Source organism: Equus przewalskii, chromosome 31 (assembly GCF_037783145.1).
Source record: "Equus przewalskii isolate Varuska chromosome 31, EquPr2, whole genome shotgun sequence".
Classification (NCBI taxonomy): Eukaryota; Metazoa; Chordata; class Mammalia; order Perissodactyla; family Equidae; genus Equus; species Equus przewalskii.
The window spans coordinates 21333059-21360960 of NC_091861.1; the positions used below are offsets into that span (position 1 = coordinate 21333059).

At 39.4% G+C, this 27902-nt stretch overlaps 1 protein-coding gene and 1 long non-coding RNA gene across 2 annotated transcripts in view; one reads left to right on the forward strand and one right to left on the reverse strand.

Moving 5' to 3' along the window:
- The window catches only part of LOC139080625 (uncharacterized), a 160581-nt gene that overhangs the window by 29529 nt on the left and 103150 nt on the right, over positions 1 to 27902 (reverse strand). The window lies entirely within an intron of this gene.
- RGS13 (regulator of G protein signaling 13) lies at positions 1697 to 27864 on the forward strand. The gene is made up of 7 exons (XM_008538809.2): positions 1697 to 1929; positions 3237 to 3307; positions 3793 to 3864; positions 8937 to 9005; positions 12426 to 12487; positions 25417 to 25583; positions 26721 to 27864. Exons 4-7 carry the CDS (start codon positions 8941 to 8943, stop codon positions 26904 to 26906), a joined length of 480 nt encoding a protein of 159 aa, XP_008537031.1. The 5' UTR covers positions 1697 to 1929; positions 3237 to 3307; positions 3793 to 3864; positions 8937 to 8940; the 3' UTR covers positions 26907 to 27864.

Genomic DNA, 27902 nt, shown 5'->3' on the forward strand with positions numbered 1-27902 from the left:
TCTACCCGCTGTGGGTTCTTTGGGCGGAGAACGAATTAAATTCACATGAGACAGAATAGCAGAAGAAAATTAAACAAAGCTTTATAACATGTATACATGGCAGAGGCTCAGGCAAGCTGAGCAACTCGCCAAAATGGCTGAAGCCCCCACCTTAAACATCATCTTGAGCAAAGGAGGATGTTGGGGGTGGAGGGGGAGTCGATCATGGGAGATTACCACACAAGTACAGTAAAGAAACGCAGATTTAAGTCCTTGCCTTTGGCATTGATTAAGAGTTTCTAGAGATAAGTTCATCCCCCCTTCTTCCTGGTACAGAGAGGGAGACACCTTTACAGATGGAGATTTCCCTTACAATGTAAATGTCTCTTAACAAAGGGTAAGTAAACTCTGCTTCTCAGAGTTCCTTTCCTGTCTGCAGTTTATTAAAAGTAACCAGGCACAAATAATCCATGCCAAAGAGACATATCTTGGGGTGGCCAGTGCCAGTCCCCCACAACCTTATTCTGGATTCTTCCAGGACCGCCTTTTATCTACCCATTCTGTTACTCTAAATGCCGTGGCTTTTTTTGTTTCTCAAGCCCTGTTGACACCCAGTTTTCACTCCACAGGAAGATGCTCACGTTTTATTCTATTAAGCAGTCTTTGAAATTGGCACTCCTACATGGTATTACTTTCAGAATCTTCCTGCCTGCTCCTTGCACCCAAACTATGAGAAAGAGGAATCATTCCTGAATCCCAGGCATGATGCCTGGAAAGACTCCCAGATGTCCTGAGGTAGGGAAGGAATTGAACAACTAGAGACCACTGAAAATGAATGCATTCAGCAAACACCTGGGTCCTTCCCAGCTAATCCAAACCTCGCCCTTGACTTCCTGCATCATCGCTGCATCTACACAGCCTCCGACTTTCTGAAGTTTCTCTGCCTTTTCTAGTCCCAAACTTATCCGTTAGGCTTGAGAGATACAATTTCTCTGGGTTTGAACCTCAAAATAATGAATTACAAATAAAGATAAGCTTCTACCTCATTGAGCTCCCAAATACTTTAAGAAACACTCCATCAACCATAGTCTGATCTTCTTTCCTGCTGTTTTATTCTAGCATTCCTCAACTCCCACCACTCTGTTTCACACACACACACATACAAACACATGCACATACAAACACACGCACACACAATTATATTAGACATAGGACAAGGGCATTAACAATCTCACCATATTCTGCATTCATTAGTCCTCACCAGGAGCACTGTGTTTAGTTCAGATTTTAACAGGTATTTTGACAAGCTGGAGAATGACGGCAAGTCTAGAAGCTGCCCTATAAGGACCAGTTGAAGGAACTAGAAAGGTTTAACTAGAAAAGAGGTCTCTTCAGATCCTTCAATTGTTACAAGTCCTTAGTAATTTGACTATTCCAAACAGATTGATTTTAATAATTCTCAATAATTTGATAGCAAGTGTTTGCAGGAGTAGCCTTCTTATTGGTATTCACTTCTCTGTTTTGTTAAAAAGGGGGGTTTTACATTAAACTATACATTTTCTGAAACTAGGAAAATGAATTATTTGGGGGGAAAAAAGCTTTGAATATTACATTGAATATTTCATGGAGCTACCACTTCCAATCAAATGATCACTTCAGATGGGCTGATAATGTTAGATAAAACCTCTTTATCAACAATGCACTGGAGTCCCACAGAGCTACTTTCCATATTCAACAAAAATCTTTCTTTGCATAGATACGTGTGTAAAAACAGAACATTCGTCCAGAGGCCAGAGTGCCATCGAAGGTAACTAGAGAGACAGTAAAGTCTTTTATGCCAGGAAAAATAAAATGCTGGGTGTCTCACAGAATTTCAGAACCTGATTTCAAAAGGATCATATGAAGAGGAAATAAAATTTAGTATGGTGGACCGCTCTACAGGATATATTTGTAAGTATGAAATTCTATAAAATCATTGCTGAATTACAATCAGGTTGGCTGGGTATAAAGGACTGGTAGATATTTACTTCAACAGCAGGATGCTAGAAGTGTTAGCAAGTTTCTTCTAAAGAAAACAAACTGGTAAACACATATATTTGCCTGGCCTAGGCTTTCTATACTTTAAAAAAAACTTGCAGTCACGCATGTATAAATGAAACTTCTAAATTGGGCCGTAAAGGAAATATTACAGTTTTAGAGTACAGCACGATTTTTTAATTTCTGGGGTTTTTGTGTGTACATGAGTGTATGTGCTTAGATAAAGATATATTATAAAATCAGATATTTCAGAATTGTTTCAAAAATCGTGCATTGCCAAATGATTAGTTCCATCATTTAATTAGCTGTACTGATTGCAGGTGTGGATTGTTGTAAGGTTTATATGAAACACCTAATCTTGATTTTGCAGAACTTCTTCGTCCCTGAGAGTTATGCCTAAGCCCGCTACACACAAATTACTGCCTTTTCAAAAGGCAAGAATTTTACACGCTATGGCAAACAAAACCTTACTCAATGTAAATTGCTCTCGGTTTTTCTCAATTTTATGTGACATGCTACATCATGAAATAAAGAAACATTTAAATGCAGATATTAAATATGAACAGAAAGAATTTATCAATTGCCTATCAGGATGATAAAAACACTTAAATATGTGAAAAGGCTTAATTTAAGAAATTTGATTTATTTTCACATGGCTTTGAGAAAGATTTCATTTAAATGCTAGAGGAAACTTCTATCTATTTCTGACATAATACACATCCAACTCAATTCATTACCAATGCGTTTATAACTCCTCTAAGAAATAGATTCTGCAGATGAAATGCATGCTTTTTAAAATAATCCGGAAAAATATTGGAGGCAAAATCATTACAGAGACCTAAACTTCTTCTAAATCCTCTATACTTAGACTGTAAAAGTGTACACCCGTTTTACCAAGAGGATATTGAAAAAGTAAAAAGATAGGCAAATTAATGCATAATGTTCGTGTAAGAAAAACATAAAATATTTAAAGAAAAGCAATGGAAAATACAAATTAAGAGCACAGGAATTTTTTATAATATCAACTCATGAAATTAATAAAATTCTAGATAAGCAGTTAATAAATCAAAAATAAGAATAACCATAATCCAGAGCTTACAAAGTGGAGAAATTATTTCCTTAAAATGTAGGAGAGGGTATTTATAGAAATCCTTGCCAAATACGCATTCTCCAGGAAGCACACAATAACCTTTCTGTTTTTGTTATTATTTTATTTTTAGGTCAATGGAATTTTTCCACATATCATACGACCAGCAAGAGAAAAAAATAATTATTGTTGATTTGAATTTTGGTGAGTTTCTCCAATTTAAATGAATTCCACATCATATCAGTTTAGCCCATTCTTTCACAGGGAACTCTCTTTTTGACAAAACTGAATTGTAGTTCTACAGAATATTTGAGGCTCATTTTTATTTTTACCAGTAAATGACCACATGTGCTCTAATTATAAGGGTACAATTTAAATGAAGACACTCTTAATTGGATTTAACTATAAACAAAATAAATTTGAGATTATCAATAGGATATTTTAAACAAATTCTAATCCTGAAGAACTATACTTGAAAAAAAATTAGAATTTACTCCTTTTGGAATTATCAAAAATATTTCTTAAAAGTTCTCAGTTGTAAATGTGAAAGTTTCACTCTGCCACTCTATGTTTTGGTAGTATTAAACGGTAGATGCAAATGTATTACTCACTGATAAACATTGTTGAATGCAGGATGGCAGATATTACTTTTCAAACCACTAGTTATTTTGGAAATTCTTTGTCCTCAGATTGTGGATTCTATTTTCTTCATTTGGTCAGATGAAATTCCAAAGGCCGCCTTTTCTCTTCTCAATTTAGAGGTATGAGAATTTTAATTTCTATTCCTTCTCCTGCTTTCCGTCTTCAAAAGTAGTTTGAAATATTTTGTTGTTTTGTGTCTCCTCGTTTAATCTCCTTTTCCCTTCACGTTTAAGCCCTATATATTCTTTTACTATAATTTTAGCAGTGTTTTTTTGGAAGAGGTCATAAACTCAGAAGGTCAATTTTCTGTTACCAGAAGCTGGGTTAAATATGTGTGAATTTCTCTCTCTACGTGGAAGGCATGATGACGACGCGGGGAGTGTGCTGTGATATTCCAGCAAAGTAGGGGTGCATGACACTGAATCCAGTAGTAATCAAAAGAGGGCAGTGCAGGCAAGTGAGGGGGCATTCAGTGACAGAAATCTCCAAAGATGGACAGCAGGGATCCACTACAGGGACAGCTGCCAACAAGTTCCATTTCTTAATGACTAGAAAACCAGAGAACTTCATAGAACAAGACTGTTTCCTGATCTCTTTAGGCATAACATATCTTGTACATCATTCTGTCACTAAATGCTTTCTTTAATTGTTGACGCTTTTATGGCATTATCTTCCATCAGTATTCCATCATTTAATAAGTCTGTGAATGTTTGACTTTGAATACTAAACAACATATAAACGACCTCTTATCTGTGATTCTCAAATAGCATTTGAACATAACACTTCAGAGAATTTACAGACTAGTAGGAGTAGATAAGTCAGAAATCTAAACATTATTTTCATATATTATATTTTTTGTATATTATATATATAATAGATATATATATATACACACACATATGCCTGAGCTCTTCTGGCCAAATAAGTCATCCCTGGTGGCCCCATTCCATCAAATGACACACATGCCCACACGTGTCTGATGTTATTTATATTAGACCCAGCTAATTCCAAAGCTGGAACCCTAGCTACGAATATAAGGTGTGAACAATAGAAATATGGGAATACCAGAACAAACAAAAATGAAGAGAAGGAGGATTTGCAAGAAGTATGCCGACAGGTTGAAGAATGAATAAAATTAATCGGGAAAACTTAAGAGATCTGAGTTGAAATTGAAAAAGAGGAAGGAATGTACTCTGACAGAATGTGTGTTTCCTGTCCACACAAAAGAGCTTAGGAAATACTTTCCGAGTGACAAGCGCAGGAAGCTGAAGGAAGACAGATTAACTGGAACAGAAAGTTTTTGCATGGGTGTATTTTTCTAATATTTACAGTTTCATTTTAGAGGAGAGGAAATTGAGAATCTCAGAGTTTAATCAATATGCCTAAGGTCACACAGCTAATAAGAGCCTGAACTCAAGCACATGTCTGTCTGGCTTCAGAGCCCAGAATGATTTTAATGTACTCTGTTACCTCTCAGGAGCTGTGGGAACCCCCTAAACTTTGGTGCATCTGGAAATTACTTTACCTTTGCTGTGCTTCTGACCTCCGTGGGTGTTGCACACTAATAGTGATCTGCCTTTGCCAAACAATTCCATTACAGTTATAAACACAAATAAAATAACTTGTAAATAGACGTGAATTTTAATTACAAAAATCGCCAATGTATGTCCATGGCTCCAGTAGATCAAGAGAAGAGACAATGAGCTGGAAAGACTATTGTGGAAAGTAGAGGTAGGGGAGAAGTCAAGGCCCAGTAGAAGACAGAGATGATGAGTTATACTGAGAGAGAAGACACAAGAAGGAAGGAAGTCCCTTACCCTCCTCTACTTACAAGATAAGCAGAGAGCCGTTGGGTAATCTGCATCTTAGAGGTGATGACGGAAATGAGGATGCTTGAAATTGGAGCTCCATTACTATAGTTCTGGTCCAATTACATACGAGATCAGTATATAATGTGACAATTTTCTTAACCTGAATTATTTCAGTATTAATCATCAGTCAGATTTATCTTTCTAGAAAAAGACTTATTTTCATCACACTGCTATTTAAAGACCTCAATGAATTACTACTACCGAAAGAATAGAGCCTAACATTTAAGGTCATCCAGAATCTAACTGGACGCACGAACATATCCTTACAACAAATTTTCCCTTTTACTTAAACTAATTTCCATCTATAATTGTAATTAAAAGAGTCCAAACTGTGTTCCTTCCTGTAGATATGTTTAACTACTGTGTCCGTGGTCCTCCTCACAGTAGAGACCCATACAGACAATAAAGTCCATCAGACCACAGCGTCCAGAAGTTCTTATCCCCAAACCTGCAAATATACTTAGACCTGCCCCCATCCTTCCGCACTCTTCCAGTCACAAGGAAAGGGTACCTTCTTCCTGTACTTCCACCTCCCCAACGTCCTAGCCCCCACCTTCTGAATTCCAACGCCTCCTTATTTCTCAGGAACCCAAAATTCTATTGATCTTCCCTCTTTCTCCTACGTCTTCAACCTCTGTCCATGGCCACCATTTGCCAACCCCAGGGCGTATCACTTTATGAGCAACATCTGAACAACAGTGCAGACCAGAACCGTCAAACAGCATAGTCCTGCCTCTCCATCTCTATTATATCAATCTGTCCACAGCTTTAATCATTGAAGGGAAGGAAGGAAGGAAGGAGAGAGGGAAGGAAGGAAGGAGGGAAGGAAGGAAGGAAGGAAGGAAGGAAGGAAGGAAGGAAGGAAGGAAGGAAGGAGAGAGAGAAGGAAGGAAGGGAGGAAGGAAGGGAAAGAACTGAGAAAACACAAGTCGACCTACATTTGCCCACGTCTCCATTTCCTCTTGTTTTCTTCCCTCTTATTTCTGCCCTCCTTGATCCACCAAAACCACTCTTACCAAGGTTACTGATGACCTTGTTAACAAATCTGACTGATATCTTTCAATTCCTTGCTCTCTTAATCTCTTCCTAGTTCTTAATACTCGGTTGGCCACTCTTTCCTTTTTGATAACTTATTGCTTGGTTTCTCTGAGACCATATTGTTCTGATTTTCTTCCTGCAGGCTCCTCTTTCTCAGTCTCTCTCTTAAATGTTTGTGTTCTTCAGTCAGCTGTCTTGGGCCATCTGCTTTTCTCAGTTCATACTTTTCCGAGGCCATCTCATCTTTTTTTTTGGCTTCTCTTACATGGTTTATGAAAACTGCCCACCTTTATCTTGAGGGTAATCTCTCAGCTGAACTTTCTTCCTTTTCTTCTTCCACCTTCCATATCCAATAAAGCAACATGTTCTGATAGTTCCTCCTCCAGAATACCTAGTCTATCTCTTCCCTCCATTTCTACTACTCCCTTCTTGCTCTAAGCCTGTCACATCCCTTGCCTAGACTCCTGCAATTGCTCCTAACTAGTCTCCCTAATTCCACCCTTGCCACACTACAACCCATTCTACTCACGAAACAAGTTTCAACTGTCAACATGTCTATTCCATATTTTAAACCATTAAATGATTTTTCTAGCTCCTTACTATGAAACTGATGGTGTGTAAGGCCTCACGTGCTTGACTTCTGCCTATCCTTACAACGTCAGCTCTCACCATTTTAAGGTTGCAACAAACATTTTTGAACATGATTATTGGTCCAATCTTAGCCCTCTAGCCTTTTCTCTGAGCTCTCTTCCTGCCAAACTCTAGATTCATGGGGTGACTGCGTTCTTTATTTCCTTAACCAGGACGTGACCCCTTCCCTTTGGACCTTTGCCCAAGCTGCCTCCTTCTCTTCACTCAGCACATTCCAGCACATCCTGTAGGTTCCAGCTCAGCTATGACTTTACTGGAATGACTTCTCCAACCACCCCCGAGTCTGGTTAGGTTCTCTTCCTGCATGTACGCACAGGCCCCTGCACTTCCTGTATCAAAGTCCCCGTCACTGGAATTTTAAAGGCTTGCTAGTGAGGATGGGAAGAGGAAAGACCGGGTGTATGTTGATCACCAGCAGTCAGAACTTAGCCCATGTTAGGGTTCAACAGATGTTTCAAATGAATCAATAAAGACTGATATAAAAACTTACTGTTTATCCTTAATAATTCATTGTATATAAGTGTGTATATATGTTTAGCAAAATATTTCCAGTTCTCACTATAAAGTGTGGATTTAACTATCCTTAACAAATTTTTCAGTTGTTTTCTCAAAGTCCTGAGTTAAAAACCCTGTAGGACATACATTGTGACAGAAAGCCTGGGCTGAGAAAACCACCTAAATTTTAAAATCAAAGTTACACTGCCCAGAATGGGGAAAACCAGGTAAACAACACCCCTTTCAGAATTTACCCTCAAAGAGGCTTATTTTTCACCTGGCTATTTGAACTACTTTATTTGGCTAATTGCCAGCCCTAGTGGTCTAGTTGTTAAGATCTGGCATTCTCACCGCCGTGTCCTGGTCAGGGAATCACATCCTCCTGTCTCTCTGTCCATCTGTTGGTTGTTATACTATGGCGGCTGGGTGTGGCTGTGATGCTGAAAGCTATGTCACTGAGATTTCAAGTACCAGCAGGGTCGGCCATGGTGGACAGGTTTCAGCAGAGCTTCCAGCCTAGACAGAGTAGGAAGAAGGACCTGGCCACCCACTTCTGAAAGAATTGGCCATGAAACCCGACGAATAGCAGCAGAGCATTGTCTGACGCAGCACCAGAAGGCGAGAGGATGGTGCAGAAAGACCAGGCAGGGTTCCTTCGCTATACATGGGGTGGCTAGGAGTCAGATCGACTGGACAGCACCACCAACAACAAATCTGGCTAATTACAAAGAGGCAAATTCTTGTTTAAAACATTGAGAGATCTTTCTAAAAATAAGAATTATCCAAACAGGGAAGATTGGGGAGTTGGCAAATTCATCGTGAATGGGCCCTAAATGGAAAGATCTTTTTCAGAGAGCCGTACCTTTTTAAAACACCGCTATTTGATGAGTAGGTGGGCCCGGTGGGTTCTAAAGCCGATTCTAAGCAGCTATATTCCTATAAAATATTTATGAGATGATTCATTTTACTCTCCTCTCTCCTCCGCACCTCCACCGGCGATTGTATTCCATTAATTTCAAGAACTCATCCTTATTTTTTCGTGATTTATAACTTTGTGTGTTCTTTAGAAATTGACTCTAACCATATAATTATCTTAAAGGGCTAAATTACACTAAGTATATGCTGTATTTCTTTAGAAAAATGAGCAGGAGGAATTGTTGGATTTGTAAGATATGCAGAGCTGAATCTAAGAGGCCCCCTTCAAAGTAAGTAGCATTTAAATTCTATGGCCATTATAATGCATAGTTATCACATGATAAATAGGTGCATATGTATTCAACTGCTACCTTAATATATTTTGCTCAGAAGGTAAAATTTGCATTTACACATGAGTAATTCCAGCAGAAGAGCAGCCATGTGTTACACTAAGGTTCCGTTTTCATTATTCATGGCTTATACTTGAGAATTCAGCAAGCTGAATGTTTTTAGAGTCTCTTAGGAATAGTCTTAGATTTTTTTTTCAAAGTTTTACACTGTTTAGTATAAGTGAGATTCTTTGATCTAAAATATGTTCATGGTGCATCAACAAAGTGCCAGAAACCCTCAAACCTAGTGGGAAGAGGTGGGACTGGAGGGGTAACCAAACCCTTACCCAGTTCCCAAGTTTCTTCTCCACTTTGCAATAACTAAAAATGTAGCCATTTGGATGGAAAAAGTGACTGCATTCAAATGCAAAGCAGCATGTCAGAGAAGGGAAACACAGCACTTGATTAGACTCGCTCACGTGAAAGAATTCCCAAGTCGAAGACGCACGTGAGGTTAACAAGAGCGCTTAAGCTGGTCCACGTGGAGACCTCAGTTCTGGCCACATCTCCCTACTACCATCAGCGCTCCCGACACACATGCGCCTGCCCAAAGACCCGAAATGTCCAAACACGCTTACCAGCTATGGTGTGTGGGAGGACGAGGCTGCGGTGGTGTGTGGAGGAGATGGTGAGACCTCAAGCATTTTAAAGGACCGGCTGAGGCTGTGCACTGCACAGGTGCGGGGAAGAAGGAAGATGAAACAGGCTAATTTGGGGACAGCTTCCCTCTCCTCGGCTGATGACTCCCATCAAGTATCACCAGCAGGGCTCGCATTTCTTTCTACCTGCTTGTGGACCCACTATCAATGAAAGGGAAGGCCAAGGAAAGAGATTTCACATTCATGGCAAGCTGCTGGAAAACAGTCATTTGATATATGCTTTCCGTTTACCACCTAATTTCATTTGCATGATAACTTTGTGAGAGAGATATTATTTTCCCCATTTTATAGACAGTAAAACTGAGGCTTGGAGATTTTAAGCAAGACTAAAAGCTATGAAGTACAGCACTGGCATTAGAACCCAGGACAGTCAGACTCTTCGTTCCTCTTTCTGAGCATCATGATATCTCAGAATGCTCCTGTATCTGTTTGGGATCCATTGCCTACCTAAAAGAAAGGAGGGCACACAAGTGGAGAATTTTTATTAGGAAATCTGGGTGGGTGAGGGGACAAAGGAGTTTAGAATAATTCTGATAAGGGCACCTGGATAGCCATGGGACAGCGTGAAACTTGTGATATACTAAGAAAAAACTACAAGCAAAAATGGGGTTAAACCAAAAAAAATTTATGTCACAACTTTACCCCTATGCGTAATTACTCCAGTCATGATCAATCTCCGTAAATCTCATGAATCACAGAGGCAAAGGAATTCTCAGGTACTAACACCTTATTTCAAGCTAACCCTAGCCAATGATGGCATCTTCACTCATGTTGCAGATTTTATTCTTTCCTATATAATGGGAATGGGTGGAACAGATAGGCATACAATGTAACTTGCCTAACACTTTCCATTTCCTTGGATAGAAAAGGCTATTTTGGGTTCCTGTTTTTAAAGTTCTAATAAGAGAAAAGAACAATGAGTCAGACAAGATTTCATGGAAATGTTTTTTTGAACGCAATCTTAATAGCGATAAACTGTTAAGACTCGGTACTAATAACAGTCTATCTAAAACTGGCAAGAGCCAGCTGAATTTGTAGAAAACAAAAGTTGCTTGACCTTTTCAGGACTCCCAATAATTTTCCATGTTCTAGGTTATTTTTTAACCTCTTTAACTAACCTTCCTTCATTGTGATAAGCACCTGCTAATACTGATGGCTGTTCCTTCAACACCAATTATTAATCCAACTACACCAGGCGCAGCCAGCGGACAGAGCTTGCTTACATCTAGAGCTGTCTTTGATTACGTGCAATTATCGAAAGCAGGAAAATTAAGCATACATCATAAATGGAACGGCAATGAACACATTAAGTATTTTAAGGGAGGGAAAGTAAAACGATTTATATGTAAGAATACATAGTCACTTGCCAATTCCCTTCATCATCCAAATGGCTCACAAAATAAAGAGAAATGAAGCCTCGAAGCCAGTCTCTTTCACAGATATTTTTGAAATGGTAAATGGCTTTTTTTTTAGACTATTTAGGTCAAATGTAATGACATATTATTCACAGTAATAATTAAAACCCTCAACATAAAAAAAATTATAGCAAATAATAGGCTGAGAAAATATCTATACATAATAGATAGAGGGTTACTAACTTTATTATATGAATGCATGTAAGTGGGCTTTGTGGACAGACTCTAAGATTCTAATAGATAAATGAGCAAACACATTGCTGGTGGCAGCAGCACACAACACATAACCCTTTAAAAAAGCAATTTGACAATTTGTACCAAGAATCTTAAAAATGTGCTTTTTTTTCTTTTTGAGGAAGATTAACTGTGAGCTAACATCCATGCCCATCTTCCTCTGCTTCATATGTGGGATGCCTACCACAGCATGGCTTGCCATGTGGTGCCATGTCTGCACTCGGGATCTGAACTGGCGAACCCCGGGCCACCAAAGCAGAACTTGCGCACTTAACCACTGCACCACCAGGCCAGCCCCGAAAGTGTGTGTCTTTTGACCCACTTTGATTCTACAACAGCTGATCTCCTAAAGAATTGTCCTGCACCGAGCATGGCAAGGCTTAATCACAACAAGCTTTAATGCTAAAAACTGAGAAATAATCAAAATGCTCATTGAGAATAATTACATAAACTATGGAATGCTCCTTTGTAGAATACGCCACAATGACTATAAATGATTATAAATGTATAATTATAAATTATAACACTATAAATGCTTACTAAGACAATTGTGATGACATGTAAAAAGCTTGTTAAAAGTGTATTTACATATATACACATGTCACACACATAAAGTACACACACGCACAATGACACACGTGGAGTATGACTACTTCTTGGCTAAAACCACACACATTCACATGACAAAAACACTAAAAAGAAATAAGTCAAAATATTAATAATGGTGATTTGGGAATAAGGAGATTATAGGACTGTGGAATTTTGTCTTTCTAAAATTTATTTTGTCATATTTTCAAGTTTATACTCTTTTATCATTTTTTAAATTTTAACAATTTAGAAAATAAAAATAAAATGTAAGAGATCACAGGAAGATAAACTTCCATCTAAAACCACACACAAATAGAGAATAACTATACTTTGGTGTTATTGTGAAGATAGATGATATTTCTAGGGAATTCAGCAAAACCTTAGAACGTTTTGGTATGATGAACACCTTGTGTTTCTTTTCAAAGCCTCACTTTGGAGGAAGTGTTGCAGTGGGCCCAGTCTTTTGAAAAGTTGATGACTACAAAATGTGAGTATCATGTCTATGTCATCTTTGAATAACTAGTCAGTTTCATGCTTAGGGGAAAGGGGGCCTCTGGAGGATGAATGTGTGCCCCTCTTCTCATGGCCTTTTAAATGGCAACTGCCACAGTTAAAAAAAGAAAACCAGAAAATAGTTTGTCGTGTCAGCCACTATTGTTTTCGCTGGTGTTAATTAAAACAGGATTAGTCACGGTGCATATTTATTCTTCATAAGTATATGTGTAGATCCCTTGGCAAATATGCTTACATAGTAACGCGTACCAAAATATACTGCCTTACCATAGCCTTCTAAAGTTAGAATTTGCAAAAAGTTAACAAGATGCTGTTCTTAGGGCCTTCAAAAATAAGAATAAATTTGAGTCTTTGACGTTCTAAATCTCCTCAAAGTTTGTTTCTAACTTTGTCCGTGTCTCATTGAAGTGGAACTTTATGTAAGTCTGCACAGACTTGTAAATACGTATCAACAGTCGGATGATACAAATGAAAGTAGCAATGCGTATGAGGGACATTGAGTCATAGGCTCCACGCAAGAGATATAAAGGACTACGTGCGTTCAAGTGAGCAGTCAATTGTGTTTGGGGTAGGAAATTAGGAGGTTATAGAAAACGATAAACACTAGAAGACAGGTACAGAAAAAAATACAGCAGGTACTCAAAGAAAATTCTCCTGTTTCCTGAATTGGGTACTTTTTTTGTGGAGTTTGCTCCTCTCGAATGTTCGATAATTTTTTTTCTATAGATCTCTTTTTGTTCCATTCGCTATGAGCCTTGCTGTGAATGTTTCATCTGTTTAGACCTGTTCACTGAGGAGTGGAGAGTTAGCAGTGCTATCTGATGTTTTAATTAGTGGGGTGTGCAGGTGGTTATCCCGTTCATCCTGGGGGTTGCCAAAGAACATCTGAGGCCGCAGTTTCTTTCTTTGACACAATTGCCATGGCCCTTCACTTTTTCAGTATTCCTTACGGTTTGTGATCCAGTTTGCCAGTGTGGTTTTGAATTTTTAAAAATATATGTCTTGGTCAATTTTAGGACATTGGAATGGGAGGAAGAGACAAAAGTATATGTTCCATCAGCTATATGGATGGAGCCTCTGCTAATAATTTGGATTTCAGCCCCAACCTCCTGTAATCCATGTTTTGCAGCATTGCCAGCTTAGTCTCTCTCTTGGAGTTTCACACTGTTTGTCTGTAAAATGGGAATAATATCACCTCTCTTTTCAACATTATTGTGCAGATTAGATATAAAACACCTAGCTCAGTGCCTGATACAGATTAGGCACACAATAACTGATAGTTTTTTGTTTTGTTTTGTTTTGTTTTGCTTATTGGTGAAGAAGATTAGCCCTGAGCTAACATCCATTGCCAATCCTCCTCTTTTTGCTGAGGAAGATTGGCTCTGAGCTAACATCTGTGTCCATCTGCCCCTATTTTATATGTGGTATGCCTGCCATAGCATGGCTTGATGAGTGGTGCATAGATCTACACCTGGGACCTCAACTGGCGAACCCCAGGCTGCGGAAGCAGAGCACACAAACCTAACCACTACACCATCAGGCTGGCCCTGGTATTTATTTTTGTTAGCAATAAAGTTCATGTCTCTGGATATCATTCCTTTTTCTCTGCCGCCTACCACAAAGTCCAAAATCTCTTCATATTCAGGACTGTATACCCTAACCCAATACACTTTCCAAAATTCATCTCCAGCCCTGTCCCTTCGCATCCCATGCCCTTCCACCAATGTGACCACTGCTCCGTTTTCTACATCTATGGCTTTCCTCTCCAGGCTTTTGCACAAAGTTCTCTCTGTCTCCTCTGTCCACTCTGCCCATGCTTGAAAGCAAAATTCAACTTCCACCTTTTCCATGAAACCTTTTGGAAGTATTTTTCCTCTCTCTTCTATTTTGTTAGTATCAGTGTTTATTCTGGTTCTAATTACAGCTCTTTTGTGTATTGGGTTTTTTCCACAGCCACTTTCTCACTAGCTTGTAAATTCCCTAGGAGCACAGATCACCTCTCGTTCACCTTTCCTCCCCCTCTCCCAGAGACTGAAAATGTGCTTTTTACCTAATGGGCATGCAATAAATGTTCAATGGATAAATACAAGACAAATATTAGTAAGAAAAGATCAAAACACCAAGCCATATTATGTAAGAGTTTCTGTGCCAGGCCTTGAGGCCTCATAAACAAAGTGGATAAAGTTAATTCCTTCGTAATGATCTCAAGTGGGAGCCAGCTACAATTAGCAATTTAGAGATCTAGCGTCATGAGAATGAGCAAAGTCCACAGAAAAGATGAAGACAGGAAGGCAGCGTACTGCTCTTTATTAAAACCAGCAAAAACAGAGTCAGAGTCTTACCAGAAATTGAATTACTGGCAAATTCAGGTAAAGATTCAACAATCACATAATAAAAAGGAGATAAAACAAATCATTTTATGGACTCTATCCAATCAGAAGGATAAAACTAAGAAACAAACATTAAGTGTACCAGAGAATAAAGTGTGTTTACATCAACCAAAAACACTAGCAAAATGCATCCTCTAGCTAAGATAGGTGGACGCGTCTTTTGACACAGATTAAAAGACTATTTCCAAGAACAGGCAGTTCAGAAACCCACAGGGCAAGGAGCTGTATAAGGCTTGGTCTCAATGGATGAACAGGAATTGATTTAGGAGATGTTTGCTGAGGAGCCATTAAGTAAGAGTCATCCCCATACAGTTCAATCCAACTTCCTCGCAGCCAAAGGGGATCCAAGAAAATCATCAATTTAAGAACAGAACCGTGGCAAAATTAAGACGTTAGGAATTGAGAATGCTAGGAACCTTGATGCATTCTAGATGCTACTTAATAATATATTATTGACAAAAAAGTTAATTTTTTAAAAACAGTGTGTGCCTTTGTTCAATGTATATTTGATAAATATCTAGTACTTCTTGGGTACCAGGTAATGTGCTTAAAAAAAAAAACCCCATGTGCCCATGCAGCACATACCATAACACAGGAAAACAAGGAGATTTTTCAAAAACTGAAAATCCCTGGAAGATAACAGGGGAGCCTACCATTTATGGCCCATTGAGGTGAAGTAAAAAATGGTGATCAAAGCAACTTCTAGAAATACCCTGAAGGGGATTCCAAAGGCAAGGCAGACACAGACTTTTTTAAAGCAATAGCCTTGAGGGGGCCTGCCCCATGTCCGAATGGTTAAGTTCACGGGCTCCATTTCGGCAGCCCAGGGTTTCACCGGTTCGGATCCTGGATGTGGACACGGTACCACTCATCAGGCCATGCTGAGGTGGCATCCCACATGCCACAACTAGAAGGACCCACAACTGAAATATACAACTAGGTACCACAGGGATTTGGGGAGAAAAAGCAGAAGGAAAAAGAAAAGATTAGCAACAGTTGTTAGCTCAGGTGCCAATCTTTAACAACAACAACAAAAAAACCAATAGCTTTGAGCCAGCCTTGAAGGCCTAGTGGTTAAAGTTCGGTATGCTCCGCTTCATTGGCCCAGGTTCAGTTCCTGGGCACGGAACCACACCGCTGTCTGTCAGCAGCCATGCTGTAGTGGCATCTCACATAGAAGAAATGAAGGACTAATGACTAGAATACACAACTATGCACTGCGGCTTTGCAGAGGGAAAACAAGAGAGGAAGATTGGCAGCACATGTTAACTTGGAATGAATCCTTCCCAGCAAAAAAATAATAATGTTTAAAAAAGTAAAAAATAAAAACAATAGCCTTGACAAACATTTTCACCCAAGACTGCATACAGAGCTGACTGGCAGTATTTTTTTTTTTTTTTTTTTTTTGCTTCCAGCGTAAAGATGGTTTTATGAAGCTACATTTTTCCCAGGAAAAGTCTGGTGCTACATTGGACAAGCAGAAGGAAGCTCTAGACATAGAAAGAAAAACACATGTACACATTTCTTTGACATAAAATTACTTGCGAGGTCCTGTTAGGGTGGCCTTATACAAGATCAGCATTAGAATATATCCCCCCAGCGTGGGTTGTATTGTGACAGCAGCAAGATGTGTTTATGAACTGCCAGATGTAAAGGCTGAGAATCAGAGGGGTGTCTAGGTTGCCCAAAGAATGGCTAAGAACAAAAAAGCATTTTGAGTTTTAGCTGATACATTTTGAAGCAGGATCTCTCAACAGTGAAGCATTCATTGAGTTCTTACTGTATACGATGTAGGGAAATTGATCCTATGGGGGAATGGGAGGGAGTGTGTCCAAAAGATGCTACCAGTGCTTTCCTGAAGGCATTCCTCACTAAGGAGAGATAAAATATACGTGGACCATAAGCAGCTTGAGAACAAGAAGAAGGGAGACTGGAAAGAGAAGGCACTCAGCACAGACCTTGATGCACACGCTGAGGGATGAAGATAGATGGGGAGGCATGGCCAGGTCTCCCGGGGAAAGATTCTCACAAGAAGTGAATTTAGAGCTGGGACTGAAATGATTCAGATTGTCGTGAAATGATTCAGATTGTCGTAAAATGACAAGGTGGTCTGACTGACAGTAGTTTAAAAATAGGGAACTTTAGAAGAAGTAAGCTCAGTAAGGATAAATGAGTGCTTCTCTCATTGAAGAAATGTAGTGTGTGGGATTCCTCAGGATTTGGTGTGAAAATTGGTCTCATTAAAAAATCTCCACAATGAGTTAAGCAGAAAGGACTCCAAAATTTCCACATCTACAGATGACAGAAGGTCCTCCAAGCTTCCAAATGTCCAAGTTTTGACGAAAGAATTAAATTACTTTCAAATGCATATAAAAGCAGTAATAAGTTTTTTAATGGATCAGGAAACATTTGTCTGAGCTGTTAGTCATCTCCCCATAAAAATACCTGAGAATTACTAAAGATTTTTCCTTGAATGATGTTGACCCAAAATATGACACTGTGCCTCAAAATATGGTCAAAATGACAGGCATCACCAAGTTGAAAAATGGAAAGAAAATTCTATGGTATTTCTGATGGATAAACCTAGTAAAAATCCATATTTCTCATGGCTATATCTAGTAGAACTAGAAAAGATAAAGAAGTGTGCATTTCAAAGGACAAGGGAACTGACAATTGCCTAAAACCCAAGGGTTCTTCATACTGGAAAGGCCAAGACAAAAAAAAATGATCAAAATCAAAATTTTGACTAATCCAAGTTTTATTTTTGATTTTGATTAAAATGTCAGAAAATAGTGCCAGAAAAAATGCAGAAGGCTCATACATATATTTGTTGGCCAAATCTCAAAAGATGAGAGTAGAGGATGCCTGCTGATATTTAATAAGTATGTTTAATATAAATAAAAAGAGGTTTGGTAAAATTGCAACTAATGCCCCCTTGGATGATTCACTGGGTCCCCCGAGTGTCTGGTGACCTTCCAGGTGCCAGGACTGTGGGGCAAAAGAGGCCAAGGTCATTGTGCTCGGCTCATGGGCTCCATCTAGAGGGAGGAGATAGACAAGCAAAGATATTAATTAATAAATTAATTTCAGAAAGTGGTAAGTGCTTTGAAGAAAATAAAACCAGGCAATATGACCAAGAAAGGCAGTGCAAGAGGGCAGTTCAATTGGATGACTGGAGAAGAACTGTGAGATGGGGTACAATATGAGCTAAAAGCTCAATGATGAGGAGCAGCCAGCCATTCTGGGGTCTGGGAGCAGAGCGGCTCCAGCAGAGGAAAACCACGTTCGACAGGCCCTGAGATATGGGCAAGGTTAGCGGCTTCCAGTAACTGAAAGAAGTTCAACATGATGAGAGTGTAGGGCCTTATAGGCCACGTGGATGGCCATAGACTGCAGAGTAACAAGAGTCCACGTGGTTATAAAAGTAACAAAGGCTGGTTCCCTTCTGAAGGATAGAAGCAGAGAGAGACCATGAGAAGGCTGTTGCCGTAACCCAGGTAAAGCTAGAACTCAGTGGGGAAGTCAGATCTAGCAGTAATTAGCAGATAGATGCTAATCAAAGCCATGTGGCTATGAGATCACTTATAGGGAGAGTTCAGAGAGAGGAGATCAGCGATCCAGAGATGGCGGTGGACACTAATATTTCCAAATCGTGAGAAGAGGAGTAGTCAGCGCAGGAGATGGAAATGGAGCATCGGGTGAGTTAAGGATGAGCAAAACAGTGTATCCGCATGGAAGGCAAAGAAGAGAGCAGTTCAGGAAGGGAGCTGTGAACTGTGTCAAAGGCTGCTGAGAAGCCAGCTAAGATGAGGAAAGAACAGGGACCATTGGATATGGCAATACAGAAGTCAATGGTGCCTTGACAAGAGCAGTTTGAGGGGTGTGGTGGAGATGGTTAGGAGAGGAGGAAGCAAGGCAGATAATATAGAGAATTACTTACATAAATTTTGCTGGGAAGGTCACCAGAGTAAAGAGTAGAAACAGGAAGGAGGCATGAGGTCAGTATCGGGAGCATAGAGTCAATAGTTATTATTGGTTTTATTTAGAAAATATAGCAGCGCATTTGTAAATGATGGCAACCATGAGAGAGGAAGAAACTGATGACACAGAAGAGAGTGGGGACATTTTTAACAGCAACAGAGAAATGCAAAGCAACAGGGAAAGCAAAATTAGGTGGGAGCCAAAGAAGAACTGTTTGGCCAGCCCAAAAAGGAACAGGGATCCTTTCCTCTCAGGAGGAAAGCTAGAAAGAGCAGGTACCAGTGGCGGGCAGTTTGTGGATTTGGTGGAGGGAAGATGAGGGAATCTCCACCTGATTAAATCTCTGTTCTCAGGGAAGTGGGAGGCAAGGACATCAGCAGAGAGCTGGCGAAAGGATGTGTCGGCATTTTAAAAAGGGAGGAGATGTGAAATCATTTCTGGAGATTTGGAGAACCATGATATTAAGGAAGGAAAGTGGGGGGACTGGATAATGCTGAGTGCCCATTTAAAATGAGCGGTGATGATTTCAAGCGAGAAAGCACAGTTATGGATTTTTTCTATGGCCTGTTCAGTCTGCAACAGCACAGACACAGAGCAGACATCCAGTTAAGCCATTCCGGATAGGCAAGTGTGCTGAATCTCAGGGTTTGCATCAATTATAATTTTGGTCAAAATCATCCTCGAATGTACTGTATGCTTTCCTCCCTTCCTCAATGATCACAATCACCTTGGATATGCCAGGCTGAATAGTGTGGGACCACTCTGCTGAAGGCAGTGAAGGCAGTGAAGGCAGCTCCACACTGATCAACCACCTATGCTGGCCAGTGCATCTTCATTTTCATCTTCACGGCACAAAGCGGGCGTTAGGAGCTACTGATGGATATTGCTGTTTCCACATGGGCATCCTGATCCCAGAGGCAGAGGCATTCTCTCAGCTCTCCGCATCTGCGAGAACTTCTGTGCTGCTCACTGTGGATTGGCAGCTTCCTACACTGTCATTTATTCTAACCTCCGCTAACTCTTGTTGCCATGGTTCCCTTCGCCAACCCTCTTATTACCTGTGCTGTCATGCCTCAGCCCTTCCCAAGTAGCCCATTTTGTCTTCTTTAACAGCTCATGCATTTCACCTTGCAGGGAAAAAACAAACAACAAAACCTGGCCTTTTATAGACATCACTGTTCAGTTAGTACATTTTTGTCTCTCTCTCTCAAAAAAACCAAAAAGTAACAACACGCCAGATATAATCCTCCGGTCTTTGGTGCTTCTCGGGTGCTCAGTAATTAGGGCCTGCTTCCGCACTTTTCAAAGCCTAGGGAGAGTCGCTTTTAAATGGAGAAGATGAGGGATCCAAAAGGCTGGATGAACCAACACTTGCTTATTCGGTCTCGGCTACACATCAGGGGGTGTGTAGGCACTGGGCACATCGAGATGAGTGCACTGCAGTCCTAATTCTCAAAGGTTTGCAGGTGAGTTGGAAAGGAATAGAAGTAAATCAATAAATATAATAGACTGTGACATGGAGGGAGATAGAACTATAATTAAAATAAGTGGGCACTAGGCACTCTTTGTCAACTGCCAGGAAACATTTATCTAACCTGGCGTGAGGGGGAGCGGTTCAGAGCAATTTTTTTCAGAAACTGAGATACCTAAGCTGAGTCTTATCAGGGCAGAAAGGCCACCACACAGAAGGAACTGCATATGCCACAGTGTGGAGGTGACACACTGCTTAACAAGGAGCAGGCTCGAGCAAAGACTATGCCCATCAGTGATAAGGGAACAGGCTGCCGAAGTGGAAAGTGCTGTGTTCTAATGGGCCCTGCAGCCACTGCCAAGAGGTCCGGCTTTTACCATTAGGGCAATGGGAAAAAGTTGAAAGTTATAAACAAAGGATTGTGGCCAGACTTTTGTTTTAGAGATTTTTCTCTAATAAAAGTGCAGAAAAGATTGAAAGCTGAGTCAGATAGATAAACTGAGGCTTTTTCAGATTAGAGGGTTTACAAATATTCCTCAAAAATCATAAACAAGGGGCTGGCCCAGTGGCGTAGTGGTTATATTCACACGCTCCACTTAGGTGGCCCAGGGTTCGCTGGCTCGGATCCTGGGCACGGACATGGCACTGCTCATCAAGCCACGTTGTGGTGGCATCCCACATAAAATAGAGAAAGATTGGCACAGATGTTAGCTCAAGACCAATCTTCCTCACACACACAAAAATAATAAACAAAAATAATATAAAAAGAGGAGAGATGTTAATGCAATAAATATAACAGAGTGTCTTTTATATATAAAGGGATCCGAAAATTCAAGAAAACTCTAACAATGCGAAAGAAAAATGGAGAAAAGATTTAAAATTCACAGGAAGAAAAGAAATGGTCAGTAAGAAAGAAAAATGTTTAAGCATTAATATTTTTAAAATAAAAATTTTAAAAATTACAAGTCACTGGGTTTACCCCATCAGACTGGGAAGTATGGCATGAGTAGACCATTTGACACTGCCTTTGGTGATGAAAAAACAAATCTTTCTGAAAGCAATTATACAACAGGTATCAAGAGTCACCGAAAATATTACATCATCAATCTAGGAATTCCACTCCTTTAAATTAATTCTAAGAAAATAACTATAAATGCAAAGATTTATAAACCAAAATGTTCAATGTAGAATAATTTATAATATAAAAAGGGGAAACAATCTAACTATTCAAAATAGCAGAGAGGCTAAATATAACATAGCATAGTCCTACAACGGACTGTTACATGATCCTTAAAAGTAAAAAGGAGAAAGCATTTGCTACATGGTATGAATGAGTGATACAAAATTGCTGTCACGGTATAATGCCAATAAGATCATTTGTGTGTGTGTCTGTGTTTGTGCAGGTGAATGGATACTAGTTAGAGAGAAAGTTCAACATAAACAAAAGACGGAAGGAATAAAAGGAAATGTATCAAATTGCTAACAATGGTTATTATCTTTCTGAGAAGTTTTCTGTATTTAAAAACAACTCATAGTACTTTAAGCTACTTTTATAAGAATACAGCAAAGAGAAGTTAGGAGAAAACCCAGAAATGATTAATATCACAGAAGCCAAACCAGAGAATTTCAATAAAACAGAATATTTACTTTAAAACTTCACACAGAGGCTGGTAGGAATGTGGAATTCATCATCCCCAGTGGTATGGATTGAAAGTAAAATGGATGTAAAATTGTTTCAGGCCCATTGCTGATGGCAGACTGGCACACAGCTGCCCTTCAGGATTTAATGCACGGGGTGAGCCTTGCTGCCTCGCAGAAAACAATCCTGAAACAGATGGGCCACTCTTCTGATTCAGCCAGGAGGAATGTCACATTTTCCTTCTGCATTAAGACACTGATACATGTCACCCTGTGTGTCATAGAAATACTAATTTCAGTGACTAGTTTTAAAAGAACTAAACGCTAGAGAGTCCCAAAGCACCACTCTCATTCTTCGAGGAAAAGGCGCACGCTACATATGACACAAACCTATTTTTTCCATCTTCTCACTTAATGAGCAATTCTGTTGTTTATCCCTGTTCACTCTGCTCAAGCAGAATCAGTCTGTCGAGCGTAGCATGCAGGAAGGAGTACCATTTAAAACTGTAGAATGGGCTACATTGCCTGATTTGGAAAAGGTTTTTGCATCTTGTAATTCACTTGTTGTATGAGTCAATCGAAATTCTAAACTGAATGATTAAGTGCTCAGATTCCTTTTATACAACACTTTTATACAAACTTTTTACAAAGGCATTCTCAGCTGCTCACATGGCTAACTTGTAAAAATCGGCCCGATGAAGACAAAACTCTGTAAAACATACCGATCATGTGAGTCTGCTTGCTCTACACGCCAGAATCGTCTCTGAAATATCACATAGGTTCAAGTGGCCCAGGTCAGCTTCCACTAGGTTGTGATACAGTAACACACAACATTAAAATCCCACGAATTCACAACAAGAAAGGTTCATTTCCTGTTCATGTTACACCAGGACTGGGGTCACCTCCAGGGCTGTTCCGTCTTCATTCTGGCCTTCAGGCTAAAGGAACAGCTATTTTCCAGAATGTGTCCTTCTCATGGCTGGGGGAAGAGCATTGGCAGAACCACCTGATGCTCCTTCTGCTTGCCCCTGCACCTGGTACTTTGCATGTATTTCATTGGCTAATACAAGTCTCATGGGCAAAGCTGATATAAATGAGACATGAGTGTAATCCTTCTACAAGACAGGGAATAATTGAGAACAACACTACAATCTACCACATCAAGTATCTATATAAAATATATATCACAATGCATGGATGGCTTCATTAGCAAAAGACTTGATATGTTCAGAATTGTCAAGCCAGCCCAAAAAGATCCTTCCTCCTCTCAATCAGGAGGAAAGTTAGAGAAGGCAGATACAGATGCAAGCAGGTTCTTGAATGAGAGTCTCTAAACATTTTACTACACAATTAGGCTGAACAGACATTCAGAATACTGTAACATGGACTCAATATTGGTTTCCAGAGCATCTCCTTACCCCCACCTGCATCCACTCAACGCATCCGAGTAGACTAGTGGTTAACTCTCATGCCAAGATCTGTAGATTTTATCTGCTATCTCATTTTTCTCCTGTTCCATAGCTCCTTTCTTTATTTTAGGGTCCTTATTTTCTGTTCCTAATGAAGCACTCAGTCAAAATCCCTCTAAGTACAAAGTATGTCAAATTGCTTTGTATTTTCTTAAACAGAACCCTATTTCTTTCAATACACACCGCAAATTATTGGGTTTCAGCTTTCCTTGGTAAGCCAGAAATGGCCTTTTGTTCTGATTTGTTTTGCCCATCCATTCAGCTATTTCTCCAATAGGAGCCCCAAAGTTTACCCCTGTATTCTCTGACTCCAGCCTTCTGTGCCTGTGATGAGGTGAGGCACATCTCAAAGTTACCTTGGTGTGAAAATAAACTTCTCATTTGAAATCTAAGTTAAAATGTATTCCCCCATTGGAAAGGAATATCTAATTCACATCATTTCCTATGTTATATTTTTATACATGCTCTACCCACATCTCGTCTGTCCTCTCAACTCAAGTGATGTTCCTTTTGAATCATCTCCCACTCAATGTTGTGAAGGCCACTCTTGCTCACTTGATAATAATAAGCCAAGCTCTAATTTTGTGTATTTCAACGATGGCACATTTCTTGTAGATTGCCAGCTTTCCCCAACCCTGATACCTCCTTCGAAAGGATCTGCCTCTATTTGAGATTGCCTCTTGAACACAAAATACCTTAATTGTTATTTTTATTTTTATGTCAATGCTGACAGAGCCAGTAGAAGGCAAGGAGTCAAGGAACTCAGCTTTCTAGTGCTGGGAAACTCGATCTAAACTCTCATGTGAAGATCTAGGAAAATGTGATTTTACTTGCCATTGCCCTTTCATCTGATTATCATTATTTCTTGTAGCCGTTAATGATACTGACAAAGATATTGTTAATGAAAATTCTACGCGAGGTCACATATTCAATGTGCCTACACAGCCATTTCTATTACTATCAATTGCAAGTTACATTGTTGTGGCATCATTCACCAATGCAGTTTCTCAGAGATGCCAAGAGACTTCCTAGTCACCAAAGAAGTTTAATATTCATCTCAGAGGGTTCATCTTGAATCTCGAAAATACTTGGTCCTCCCAAAGATTCTTACTCTACTAGATTTGTGAGAGCTGGCCTAACTCTCTTCTCCAAACACTAGTGCCTAGACAATAGTGGCTCAATGGGAAGAGCTCCTCCCACATGTTTGGCCTTATTGACTCACTCCACAAAGGCAGTTCAAGACCAGAGCTGAAGATAACCATCTCTGACATCAAGTGTCATTTGACGACTGTGCTGCACGTCTCCACTGTCCTGTTCTGGATTTTGAGATAGTTTCCCAAAACCCATCCGAATTACATTCTTTGCCTGGTCCTTCACTTCTAGTTGGAACCATAAATCATAAATATGAAGTTGAGTTTTTATCAATCTACAGTCTCCTGCTCTGATTGGACATTGAGAAATAGCCCAGGCTGTACAACTTGATCAATTTATAACTTCTATCTGGCTTGGATATTTTCCTCTCAAACTTGACCTGCTTGTTTAGCTTCTAAACCTTGTTCTAATCCTCTAGTTTGGCTGGAGGCCTTAGATTTTTCATGTCAGTTTCCGGATCAGGGCACTGTCCAGAGATCCGGCTTAAGTCCTATTTCTGGGTCCCGGTGATCTCTTCCATCCCAGATCCAGTCACACTAGCGGGCATTTTGCTCTGAGTGACTCAGAATAAAGGAATAAATGGGTGACTACACCATTGGCCAGCATTGTCAAAATATGCTTCAGAGATATAGATCTCAGTGTGATGCGGTGCGTGCATGTGTGTGTGTGTGTGTGTGTGATTATAAAATATTCACTTGTTCACTAATTTGGGAGCTTTGATTCAGATTTTTAGGTTTAACAGCACTAAGTATTGTTCAGATTTTGATGCATGCAAATAAATTTCTTTGTCCATGACTTTTAGATGGCCCAGTCATCTATGCAGCATACTTAAAAATGGAGCACAGTGATGAGAATATTAAATTCTGGATGGAATGTGAAACCTATAAGAAAATCGCCTCACGGTGGAGCAGAATTTCTAGAGCAAGGAAGCTGTATAAGATTTACATCCAGCCAGAGTCCCCTAGAGAGGTAACTATGTGACAATGACAGCAAATGGAGATCAGGACATCCCTGGGAGGGCGCTGATATCTGCCATGCACACATGTGCGTCAAGCTCTTTACATCCAGTATCTCCTGTAATCTATAAAGTCAGGACTGTGAACCTTATTTTACAGAGAAGAAACCTGAGAATCTGGGAAGTTAACTCACTTGTTTTGTCACACAGCAGTTAAGTGGGAAAATTAGGATTCAAAGTTAGGCCTATCCAACCACAAAGCCTGTCCTTATTAAATTATTTTAATTCCCAGGAAAGTTTAAAAGAAAAAGAAGTCCTTGTAAAAAGAATTGGCTTTGCTAGAAGGAACTACAGACACCACAAAGAGGCATTTTGACACCCCGAGTGGTGTTGGGCAAAATCTGTATCACCACACTAGGGTTCACGCTCAGCTTAGTTCAAAACCAGCCAATTCGGCCAACAGTCACATTGGTGTCACTCACTGCCCGTCATTTGCAACTGTCTTAAGAAAATAAAGAGTCAAGAATGAAACAGACACACTGAGACTCCTCCTGGTGGAAAGAGAATGAGGAGGGAAAATCTCGTCCAGAGGATAAGGGTAGAGGATGGTAGGCGAGGTTCCTATCCCTCATGATAGTCCTCCATTCCTGACTTGTTCCTCAAAACTCCTTTTTGGAAAATACTTGGTTTATTGAAATAACCACTTCTCTCCCGTATTTCTCCACTTCTCTTCACTTTCTTCCCATTTCAGGGCATATTCAGTGAAATCAACATTCACGACTATTAAGGAAGATAAACTTAAAAATAGCACCAACTTCCCTTTTCCCTAAAAGAGACCCCCACCTGATAAACTTCCTTGTCTGTGCACTTTGCTAACAAACCACTTGCATCCTCCTAAGTAGTCAGTGGTTTCGGAGATTCCCCTGGTCTCGGGCCTCATGCTTGCTTCAATCCGAGACGCGGAAGTTGATGTTGACTTTTAAAAAAGCAAAGAGTTTATCTTTTATGTCCTTTTTTAGACACCTATGAAACGGCAAAAGAAATTACCCTATTCCACTGAAAAGGAGAGGGGGGAATAAATTAAACTTTTCCATTGTATTCTCATCTTCAATTATGCCTACTTATGCTCTTAATGTAATTTTACTTTTCAGATTAACATTGACAGTCTGACAAGAGAAGCTATCATCAAGAATATTCAAGAACCCACTCGAACGTGTTTTGAAGAGGCTCAAAGAATAGTGTACATGCACATGGAAAGAGATTCCTATCCCAGGTTTCTGAAGTCAGAAATGTACCAGAAACTTTTGAAGACTATTCAGTCCAAGAACAATTCCTGAATATCCCTCGAAAGTTTCAATTCGACACGGCAGTGAAAGTACTGGCTTTGTTCTGTTAATTTAAAAAAACACAATATCGGAAATAGAGTAGAAATGAAGTAGAAGAAATCAAACTACAAATTGACTTCTAGTTCCCAAAGAGATCCCAAAAGGGATGGACTCTAAAATTCTTATACCATAAATAACACAATTTCTGGCATACCTAGGCAGCTCAGTTAATATATAAGGAAAAGGAAGATATTTCTCATGACACCAATATGATGAAGTTTTTACTGTAGTAGTCAACTAATGGATGTTTTCCTATTAATGAAATTTTTCTGTCCTAATGCACAGATTGGGTCTTTAAAACTTGTAGCTGTGTGAGTTGTCTATCTAGCATGAATATTTTCCATAGATAGATGAAGTGCTCTTGATAACGTTAATTAGTGAAGTTGGTACCCACGGTACAATCAATTGTATTATAACATGAGCAATACCAAAAAGATGTGTTCTTGAGATTTGATCTGTAAAATTCTCCTACTATTATGTTCATAACTGAACTTCTAGATCGCATATATCACCTACATGTGAAAAATTCCTGGTGATTCTAAGTTATTAAAAATGTATGAATTTCTTCATTTATTTCTATACTTACATGGCTATAAGGGTGGAAAATTTGGCTCCTATATTCTGAGGGGTTTTTTTCCTCACAATGTGAATTCATTGTGGTCCTGATAACCAGTAAATCCAAATATAAGCTAAAAACTTACAAATGTATAGTTTTTTTCAACGACACAGTAAAGGACTGTTTTTTATCTGTCCTGTCATAGCAGCTTCTTAGAATTTGTCAAAAAATTCCAGAGGAAAGAACTCATATCTATTTCACTTGCTGTGTTCAGCACATTGTATAGGATAAGTGTTCCATACAAATGGGTAAATATTCTATACTTTTGATGAAAAATAAATTACCTAAAATACTTAATATCATTTTTTACAAAGAATTAACTGTAGGAAAAT

What these genes read in the sequence shown, in the direction of transcription:
- RGS13 (XM_008538809.2), top strand. Translation starts at nt 8,941, where the DNA reads ATGAGCAGGAGGAATTGTTGGATTTGTAAGATATGCAGAGCTGAATCT. An exon ending in TCTAAGAGGCCCCCTTCAAA is followed by an intron (nt 9,006 to 12,425) that starts GTAAGTAGCATT and finishes TTCTTTTCAAAG; the next exon opens with CCTCACTTTGGAGGAAGTGT. An exon ending in AGCCAGAGTCCCCTAGAGAG is followed by an intron (nt 25,584 to 26,720) that starts GTAACTATGTGA and finishes TTTACTTTTCAG; the next exon opens with ATTAACATTGACAGTCTGAC.